The sequence below is a fragment of the Ammospiza caudacuta genome, chromosome 5, assembly GCF_027887145.1.
Source record: "Ammospiza caudacuta isolate bAmmCau1 chromosome 5, bAmmCau1.pri, whole genome shotgun sequence".
In the NCBI taxonomy this organism is placed as follows: domain Eukaryota; kingdom Metazoa; phylum Chordata; class Aves; order Passeriformes; family Passerellidae; genus Ammospiza; species Ammospiza caudacuta.
This window is the reverse complement of record NC_080597.1, coordinates 62,957,968-62,968,701: the sequence shown is the minus strand read 5'-3', so window position 1 is coordinate 62,968,701 and position 10,734 is coordinate 62,957,968. Positions and strand designations below refer to the sequence as shown.

The following is a 10,734-nucleotide window of genomic DNA, read 5'->3' as shown; positions in this document are numbered from 1 at the left end:
CCCCGGGCCCCGCCGTGCCCGCCGACAGCGCGCCTTCGCCGCCCGGGGCTTTGGTGGGGGCGGCCTCGGGAAGGGCACCCCGCGCCCGGCCTTGGAGTGCGGCCCGCAGCCGCTGTCCCCGGGCGCTGTCCCCAGCCGCCGCTGCGGTTGCTCGGGGCGCAGGGACCCGCACACGCACATCTCTCACCCGCACTAACGCGGGAGGAGGGGATTCCCCGCACAGCCCGCGGAACGGGACAGAACGGCGCGGGAGTTTCCGTGCAGGAGCCAAGGGGAAGACACCGGGGAGCTCCCTTGTTCACTAACGCGCAGGGAAGAGATTCCCCGGACAGCCTGCGGGGCGGGACGGGACGGAACGGCAGTTTCCGTGCAGGGCTCAGGAGGGAAGAGACCGAGGAGGCGCGGGAGCGAAACCGCTCGGGAGCGCACCCTGGGCACGCCTCCAGCGGGGCACTTCCCCGCCCCGCCGGCCGTGGGGTGGCGGCGGCCCCGGTGCAGCGCTCCCTGAGGGCTCCGCCGTGTCCCCGCTCGGGCCGTCGGGCTCCCCGCGCCCGGGGCGGGCACGCGCGTGACGTCACGGCCCGCTCCCGCCCCGCCGCTCCAGCCGGCGGGCGCATCCCGCGGGTGCGGAGCGGAGCGGGCTCCGCGCCACGGGCGGCAGCGGCACCGCGCCGTGGAGGCCGGCAGGCGCCGCCTCCTGCTTCCCTCCCTCCGTCCGTCCGTCCCTCGTTCCCGCCCGCGCCGCTCTGTCCCATGTTCGGGCTGGGGAAGCCGGCGGGGCAGCAGGAGCTGGGCAGAAGCGGTGGGCTTCCGAAGATGGCGTCCGTGGGGGATTTTAACGTACTCAGCTCCAGCATCCCGGCCACCAAGGTGGAGCTGTCCGTGTCCTGCAGGTACGGAGCCGGCTCACGGCCGCGCCACCCGCTCGCCCCGCGGCGTCGGAGCGGGCGGACGGGCGGGGGCCGCTCGTCCCGGGCTGTCAGCGGAGCGGGCAGGAGAAGGGCAGTGCGGGACGCCCTCCGCACGCCCCGCGCTGTGCGAGCCGAGCGGAGCGCGGGCAGCCGGGGATGCCGCCGGCGCATCCTCGGGCAGAGCCGGGCGCAGCCCGGGGCCGGCTGCCAGCCCGCTGCAGCCCGCTGGCCGCGCACCGGGCGTGTCCGCCGCACGGTGCTGCCGCCGGGCCCGGGGGCCAGGCGCCGGTTCCGGGCTCTGCCGAGACGGGCAGCGGCTGCCGCCGCCCCGCGCCCTGCCCGGGAGCGGGAGTCGGGGCGCGTTACCCGGCAGATGTTTAACTTCTGGAACTGTCCCAAGCGCCGCGGTGGGGACAGAGACCTTCCGTCGGCAGCAATCCTGTCACGGGTTCTTCACGGCTCTCTTGCAAAACTTGGGAGTACGGGCGTGTTGTGTTGCCCCGTCATGTGTTATCGTAACGCTGCTGCCGAGAAATTGAGGGACTGCCAACCCGTAACACCAAATGTAGTGTCTGTGGTTTTGTTCCTTTGACGCTTGTTTATCGGTGTTTCAGAAGTCCTGTTTTCTCTCGTGATGCAGAGATTTTCTCGTTAGAGGTCTAAAAATAGTTTTTATTTGTGCGCTTTTTTATTCATGTTCACATTCCGCGACTTCCTTAAGTATTTCCTAGTAGTTGCAAAGCGGTGACGCCTTTCGCCAGCAGAGTTGGCAGCTTCTAGCGGAAAATTTGAACTGTCCGTGTATTTCCTGATGGAAATGCGACAGAGTTTCTTCTGCAGTCCGGTGCTTCATTTTGTAATGTAGCTCCTCATTTTATAATGTTGCTGTTTACCTGTAGTACTACCACGATAGAACGGCAGTGTAAACTTAGATTGTCAGACCACTCCCTCTCTTTCCTTAGTAAATAAAGTCTGATTTGATGTTTCATGAAGTGTGAATTTCAAAAGAAGGCTGAAGCAGTGAGGAATAGAGTAAGATTAATTTTTTAATACTGAAACACTTGCCAGGCTGACATACAAACACCCCGTTGTACTTGCTGTCTCTGCAAGGTTCACAAGCACCAACTGTTGTCTGAGGAAAGGTGTGCTGTAATGTGTAAAAACGATCCAGGACCTTTACTTTACTTTTAAGTTCTTCAGATAGCCTGTCACAGTTACAGATATCAGAGCACTTATACTGAATTTGACCCAATTCACGTAGTATGGGAGTTCCTTTAATTCCAGGTATGATTTGTGTATACCTGCCATGTTTCACAGTAATCCATCAGGTAGTTCCATAGAAATGCAGGTACAGAACAGAGTCAGTCCATTCTGACCTTACTTGTAACTAATTTCAGTATATAGTTTGCAGCAGCAGTTTCTCTGTAGATGTTGTTAAAAGCCATGTCAGTTTTGTTAAAACTTTTTAATTTGTCTTGATGTCACGTGCAGAAGGATGGGAATTTCCATGGAGATTCCTTTCTTCTCTATGTGCTGGATGACACTTTTTGATTACAAAATTATGCTTCAGAGCAGAGTATAAAATGAGTGACACTAGGGCAGAGATTAATGTTTAACACGTTTGTGATTCATCTGTAAACATATTCATTGGCTAAAGCTTGTGAAATGTGGTGTTAAATGAAACTGTGAAAGACTGCGAGAGCAAACTGCAAAATTCAGAGAATGCTGAAAATTCTGTAATAATTAGCAGTTGTGTATTCCTAAATACCTGGAGAGAAATGTTTTTAACAACAGTTTGGGTCATGATGGTTCTTTTCTTTGGATTTTGATGAGTTGCAGGACCAATGTGGTCACTAATTTACATCAACAGTTGTTAGTTGATAACTGTAATTTATTCCTAGGTTTTTTTTTTCTTGGGTTTTTCTTTTTGTTTGGTTTTGAGGTTTTTTTGTTGTGGTGATGTTTTGTGGTTTTTTGGTTTTTTGGTTTTGGTTTTTTTTTTTTTTTGTGTGTGTGTGTGTTTTTGCTTGTTTTCCTTGGAGGACATGAGGGAAGTTCTTCCAGTTTGTACAGGTAGTGTAACTTGTGGTCAGTGAAGCAGTGTTTGTGCTATAAAGTAAATTTGTGACTCTTCTTCCCCTTTTTCTGTCTTTCTGTCTGTCTTATTCAGTAAGGACACACTTTCTATTCCTTTAGCTCTCAATTCCATGTGGTTTATTTGTCAGCATTTCCCAGTTTACCGGCATCCTCACACTGCCAGTGTTGCCAGAGTATCCAGATTCAGCACTATGCAGATGGCATTGCACTACTTGATGTTCTCCAAGCCAACCTGGTTTAGCTTCAGGGTCACATCAGGTTGCCTTTAGGAGAAATGTGTCTCATAGGATGAGAAATTCTGTAAAAATTGTAAAATCCAGAAGTGTTTTGGTTGTCAGGTAATGCTCTTTCTGGAATTTCTTTATGATTAAAAGGTTTTTATATCATCTCCATAGCTTTTGAATGCCAACATTAGCTGTAACTTTAAAAAATGCTAGAATAGAAAGAAATTAATTTAATTCTAGTTATTACTACTCCATACCTATCAAATAAAAACTTCACAATTCTTTCCTGACTGTCTAAGATGTAGTTTATCAGGAAGCAGAAGTCTTTGACTCAAGAGCCAGCTCTAATCTGGCAGAAGAACTTACATATGTATCCCAGAGCATCCTCTGGTGTTGGTAATTGTCCACTGTTGTCTGGATCAATTGCAGTAGTAGCCATGTCCCTCTGCACCCTGTCTCTCCCTTCTTCACACATGCTGAAGGGCATTTATGATCTGATGAAAATGTTACTGTCCCCTGCCATGCAAACTTTATTTGTCGCTGCCTGGCATAATTTTACGCAATTGTCATGTGGTGAAGGACCAAGACCTTGTCCCTGCAGTCTGTGTGAAAGAGTGGAAATAGGCTGCACTCTCTCCTTCTACTCACTATGTTTTCCAGCCCAAAGATTCCTCTTCCTCTACAGGGGTGTTTGCACTGCCTGCAGGTTATAACCCTGTGTCTAGACAGGACTTCTGTCTTACCAGCTCTGTGTGTAAGCTTGTGGTCTTATGTGAGCTTCAGGTAAGATCCAGGCCATATACCTGTCATCCTGTTTTCCCTCTACTGATGTCCTCCACTGATTCCAATCTAGTTAAGTCCTGGAAAAACTCCATATTCTGTTCCCATCTTGCCTCTGTTAGTGCTGTTACTATGTGTTGTCTGAAGTAGTTTATCTAAGGCTGAGAATTGCAAGATTGTGGTTATGTAGCTTGAAGTTTGTGCTCTGTGTGAGCATACAAAATTTAGTGTAGTTTAATGGGTTCAAGTTTTTATTTTTTTTGTTATGATCTGTCTAATGATGGTTTCTGTTTATCATGGTTACTGTGTGGACAGGCCTAGGCTTTTTTCCTGTAGTACGTGATAAATCTGCAGCCATTCTGCAGTCTTATGTTAATAAAAAAGTCAAGAGTTTTATTATATCTCATGTTAATATTTATTTATGGACTTATCAATCAGAATTATCTTATTGAGAGTGTTTTTTTAATATCTGTAGGAAAGTGAAGCTGTAGTTTTATCATTTTGACTTCTAGTAGTGTATCAAAGATGACATGGTTATTGACAGAGTGCAGGGTCACTTTGCTAATTCAGAACGTTTGTTATGATAATAGTGCTTTGGAAGGCTTTATGTTCAATCAGGCAGTGTGTCTTTATTGGTCTGGGTTTATGTTGGATAAACTCTACACTGCCTGTGTTCCCACAACAGGCGTTATGTGCATAAAGGCACCACAAACACCTGTCACAGTTAGTTCAACAGGAACACAGTTGGTTGCCCATGCCTGTTTTGGATCAGTCCTATGTCACTTCACAATTTCTACAGAAATCTAACATTAATGAATGAGCTGAATGGAATTAAGCATTCCCTATTCTCAGTAATTGAAATTATTCAATTTCAAGTTTCTTGCACAAACAAACAAAACGTACCACATCAGAATTTTTTTTTTTTTTGGTGGTGTGAAAGTCTTAACCAGCCACTTCCAAGTGTTTGTAATACCTAAAAGTATGTTAAATTATATCTTTGATTATCCTATGCATTGATCTCTGGCAAGATGTCTCTCCAGCCATCATACTTACCTTCTGGGTTTTTTAAAAATATTAATAATTTGTTAGAAGTGTCTGTTGCAGAAAGATATAACGATAAAAGATATATTCATAATGAATCATTCAAGCTTGTAACTCTGTATAGTAAAAATACAGAATATAAAATTAATTTTGATTGTAAACTTGGTTTTCATCTTCCTGCTTTCTTTGTGTATGTATTACTAGATTGGATTAAAAGTCCATGGAGTGGTTATGTGACTGGCAACAGAAGGTTGATCTTACATTGTTTTTTTTTCTTTGAAATGATACTACCTAGAGAACCAGCTGGTTTCAGATGAGAAAAAACATAAATGGTTTACAGTGTCCATAGTCATGGAGATGCATTCCTGATAGAGTGCAAGTTTAGTTTTCACCTGTGTGTCTCTATTGTTTGAAATTTAAACATGCAGCAGTGTGACTAATAGAATTCAAAGCAGGTCGTTTGCACTACAGGTTCTGTCTAACGACAGCTGGTGATGGAAAGATGGATGCTAGTGTCCTTACAAACAGTTCAAGGGTGAGTGTCTTAAGGAGAAATGGGAGTCAGTGTCTTTGAAATAGGTCTTAGTGCCTCTGCCAACCTCAAGCTGCAGAACCCAGACAGTTTGACTCCTGAACTTGAGGGTAATAGACAAGTGGGTCAGCACAAAGTCTCTTGCAGAACCCACAGAGCCCAAATTTCTAAACTCTGGAGGAAAATGACATATTCAAAGGGGGAATGTGGTAGGTGGTTTGGGAAGGCTGCACCTTCCTAGAACTGCAGCCACTGGGGAAAGGAAGAGGTCAACATGTGGCCAGGATTTTAGGATAAAAGGGGTCTGCATCCTCTGAAATCTCGAGAGAGAAACCCCACGCTCGTGTGGCCAGGTGGACTCTCTCCCTTTATTCAAATAATGGCATAGGACTCCTCTGTCTCCTTCATGGACAGTAGCTTGTCATGGAGTGATTTTCCACACACAGGGGACAGGCTGTTTTAACCCACCCCTCAGAGGGCAACTGAAAGTTCTTTCTAGATCCCTCGTGGTGGATTAAAGTGAAACGAGACTGAATGACCAGTGTGTATACACATGGCTGGTTTATTTCAGAACAGTATGGTTCCATTGCAAAGGAGGTGTGTATCTGCTTTGGTTATTATTAATAGAAATATATAAAAGTATAACAATATCACTTAGGAAAATATACAAGGAAAAGAAAGGGTAAGAGTACAAAAGAAGAAGAAAGATAGCACTACCCGTCCAGCACTGAGACCCGATTGTTGCAATATTGTTGTCTTTTGGTCAAAGTTGTGGTCACAGTCTTTATCTCTTGGGGCTGGAGAAGTCCCCCTGTTGTGGTTTGGATTGGAGGAAATACAGGGAAGTGATGGGTGGGAAGCAAAGATTCAATGGGTTAATAATATATCTTTAGGTGGGAAGGCCCAGGTGCCTCCCCTGGGAGTGGAGCCTTACACTGTGAAATATTGTGGCTCATGCACAGTCTGGGGCTGCTTCAGGGGAGCAGGGGACTTTGAAGGTTTGTGGCCCTTTCTAAGGCATGACCACTGTTTCTCATGACTGCACAGGTTGAGCCAGTTGTGACTTTCCAGAAGGAATTAATACCTTCAGGCTTACCTGTGAGTGTCCCCATACCTCCCCCAGGGGGTGGTTTTACACTTGAGTCTCATCAGGAGAGGACATTGGCATGATAAGAAGCATTACCCCATCTTGCAGGATCTGCTTCTTACTGGCCTTTTTGGTATGGTGTGGTCATCCCCTGGTGACTGGGTGTGTACCTCCTCTGCAGCTGGGCTGTTCTTAGAAGATGAATGGTTTCACCACACACCCAAAAATTCTTCTCCTCCCCTTTGTTTACGGGGTGCCAACCTGGCTTCAGCAAAGCACCTGTTGCTTTTGCAAATCTGATTTTTGAGTCATTAACCTTTAACATGTCAGTTCTCATGCAGGCTTCAGGTTTCACACAACCTTGGGAGTGTCAGGACTTGTCAGGTTGTGTCTGAACGTGCCTTTGCCTACGTGGAGCTTTGTTTGGCTTTACTTAGCTGCAAACCCAAACCTGCTCTCTTTTTTTTTCTAGTTACTGGGTGGCTACTGCTTAGTTAGTTTCATTTTGGCTTGTGCTTGTATAATTGTGTGGTATAACCATATTTCCTTCAGTAGTAGCTAGTAATTATTATGTGTATAATGATGTATTTGTGACCCTGACAGAATGGTGCAGTGCAGAGGAGAATTTTCACGGTGTGATAGCAGAGGCTTTGCAGGTGGGGGCACAGGATGGGAGTGTGGCAGCAGAGGGTGAAAAGAGGGTACTCAGGATGTTCCCCTTGCTGGCAACCCCAGTGCTGTAAAGAGGTCACCAGTGGTTGATAAAGAAGTGCAGTTTGGGAGCTGGGCAGAACCAAAAGTGGTGAAGGAGCAGCTCTCAAGCAGATGTCATACAGGCTGTATGTGGTGTGCAGTAAATGTGGATGAATGCAGATGAATGAAGCCAGGGCATGTTAACTCAGCTGGGGGTTCTTGGAGTGGGGAGGAAGAAGTCAACATCATTCTCCTGCTGAGAGCACCTCTTCCACCCCTGCCACCACTGAAAACTTCGTGGTTGTCCTCAGACAGGAGGTGGGACACCGATGGGTGGCTCGCTGTAACACCCTCCCTCAGCTGAAGCCCACTGTCCTAGGCCCAGAAAGGTGCCAAACAGGAACATCTGGCAGCAGGGAAAGGTCTAGGAAATGTGCAATAACTATTTTCATGAAGACCTTCTGTGGTAGTATTATTTTTCTCAATTTTTTATCTGCCCATCTGAGCAGTGGCTCACTGACCACCAGTTGTGCACTGGCAGAGAAAGGATGAATATTACACTGATGGTATGTACTTCCCTTTAAAATTACTTCTTTGAGATATACCTTTTGAAGAGTTGTTTCAGAAAAACTGCAAAACCAATCTAGGTTTTATATGCTGTTGTACATTAATGAAACACTGTATTAGATGTATTATCCATTCCTAAAGAAATCAGAACTCACCTAGGGCAGCATATCCATGAATTTGGATGGTCTGAGTGAAAGTAACTGGAAAGGAGTGGTGAGTTGGCACTAGATTGAAAAGCTCTTTTTACCACCAGCAGTCATTAGTGCCATTTCCCAGGATACACCACCAGAAGCTCAGAGCCAGAGACTGTTTACCTGCCCAGCCCTAACAACATAAATGTGGATGGTTTATTCTGTTGGTTTCAAATAGAATTTTCGGTTGGTACTGAAGCAGAGTTCACCAGTTTGTGATAGCACTAATTGGTCTTTTTTTTTAATATAAACTGGGATAGTCTAAGATTATGTTAGGTCTGTTTCATCTGCACAAATGTATTTTTATAACCCATTACTTTCCATCTGTTCCAACAGAATTCCTGTAAAACTATTGCTGTGTTAGAGTAAATAAACTTGGCAATTCCTTTGGGGTTTTTTTAACCCTCAGGAGCAATCAGCAGTTTTAATAGAGGTTTCATCCTAAAATTGTTTGTGTACATCTAGCCAGAGATGGCTGTGGGTTGTGTGGAAACTCATGGAAGCACTGCTGATCTTACCCTTCTCATTGCTTCTCCCTTTCTTTTTTCCCTTATGGCTTCTGAATCAATATAGCTTGACAATGAAAGTTACTGTGAGGCTGAAAATTATTTGTTTTCTGGTGAATTACTTCTCCAGAGGTTATGAAGAGGTATTGTGAATGTTTTCTTAAGCTTGCACATCAGAGATATGCTTGCTTTCTTTCCGGTTCTTCCAGTGCCCTGAAGAGTGGGAATCGTTTGAACAGAAATGAACAGGTCATCCTAATTGCCTGTTAGTCAGTAGAGTCACTGTTGTCTCACCTGTGAGCCTATTGGAAGAAACCCAGTTATTTTGACAATAATGTAAAATTCTGAGAAATTGTCTGATCTGCTGTTAGGTCCGGAGCATTTAGAATCTAGAGATCTGGAGGGTAATAGCTGCCTTTGTTGTGCTCTGACAGAATAGAGAAGGAGAGGGTAAATAGCTGTGAAGGGTGACTGCTTAAGCTGCCACTGAGTAATTTGTGCAATTACTCTGCAGGTAGGTCAAGTGGGCTCTTCACTGGAGTGGGCTCTTTGGATCCTATGTCAGCTTAGGACTGATCCTTGCACGTTCAGTGATGCCATTGAGGCTGAGGGGTAGTGCCTACTAGGTAATAATACAGTTATGTTACAATTTGGAGTACAATGAGTACTATTCTGCACATTCAAATGTGATTAGGATGCTCCTTTCATTGTCAGGATCTTCTGTGAAAAAGTGATGTGGGCCCATCATTAAGTGAGGGAAACAGAAATACTTTTATTTAATGAACTAGGGACAATTCCTTTCCCCATGGATTGATAAAAGTGTGAGAGAACTAGTGTGTGCTTATATAATACAGATATGATATACTGAAAAAATATATTTTCTAAAAATTAATTTGCATGACTAACCAACTGTGTTTGCAAACTGCTGAGTGCTTTATTTCACAACCAAGAAATCTTTGCATGCATTTAAATGTAAGTCTAAAGAGGAAGAGAAACATAAACCCAGAGAGATTTTGACAAATTAATCTGAAGTGAACCCCATATTTATCATTCAAGATGTCAGAGCTATTGAAAGCATTTTTTTCCAGTCAATACAAATTTTTAATTTTTTTAAATTTTGAAACTAGAAAAGCAGATTTTAAATTGCTCAGTTCTGTAGTTACTGTGGTCTATTCTTCAAGGCCAGAATTCTGTGATTTCTGATGGGAGAATTGAATTTACTTCTGCTTATCAGCTTGGTGTAACAAAGACTTTAAAATGTACAGAGAAAGAAGTTCGGATATTGATCACTAAAATAAAGTAAAATTTGAAGGGAACTGTATTTGGATAAGGAGAGTAAATGCTACTTTTTAGCATACATCTGACAACATACACATAGCACATAGTGGGTTAGAGATTGTAGGAAGCATCAAAGGCTGTGATGGTTCGTGGTGAGCCACCACTGCTGACTGGATCAGTGAAGCATCTGTTTTATACATGCGTCTTGTTTCAGGTTAAACATTACAAAACACTTGGCATTAGGGGGCGTTTCTGTACTGAGAGGGGGGTCAGGTGCTGGGACAGGCTCCCTAGAGAGGTTGATGCCCCAGGCCTGGCAGTGTTTAGAGGCATTTGGGCAATGCCCTCAATAATGTGATTTAACTTTTGGTCAGCCCTGAAGTGGTTAGGCCTTTGGACTGGATGATCATTTTAGGCTCCTTCTGACTGAAACATTCTATTCTAAATAACTTCTTGAGCACTGGACTGTTATTTTGATAAATTTTTACAGAGTTTATGAAACTATGCAAAGATAAATATGTTTTAACTTTATCTTATTTCTTTCCCACCCTGGGGAAATGGCTCTCATTATACGGAAAAAAAAAAATGATCCCGGCATTTTCAGTATTATTGCCATGGCTCCCATTAATTTTTTCCCCTTAGACAGCTATGATGTTGCAACTGTTTTGGAAGGTCCACACCAGAATGGGCAGGTGCAGAATGAATTCCTTCCAGATCTGTGCTAGTAGAATAATGATTTCTGCTCAGATGTTCCCAGGCTTCCTTGCTATAGTTTTTCATGTTTCACAAGAAAAAAGTTTTGTTTTTTTCCCCCCTCTCTCATAATT

At 44.8% G+C, this 10,734-nt stretch overlaps 1 protein-coding gene across 2 annotated transcripts in view; it reads left to right on the top strand.

Moving 5' to 3' along the window:
* Nucleotides 1–753: 753 nt before the first annotated feature.
* The window catches only part of CPNE8 (copine 8), a 69,903-nt gene continuing 59,922 nt past the window's right edge, over nt 754–10,734 (top strand). The window contains exon 1 of one of the 2 annotated variants that reach the window (XM_058804548.1): nt 754–893. In XM_058804548.1, coding sequence (XP_058660531.1) covers nt 754–893 — 140 coding nt within the window. The remainder of the gene's footprint in view (nt 894–10,734) is intronic. The other variant, XR_009274742.1, reaches the window with a different exon arrangement.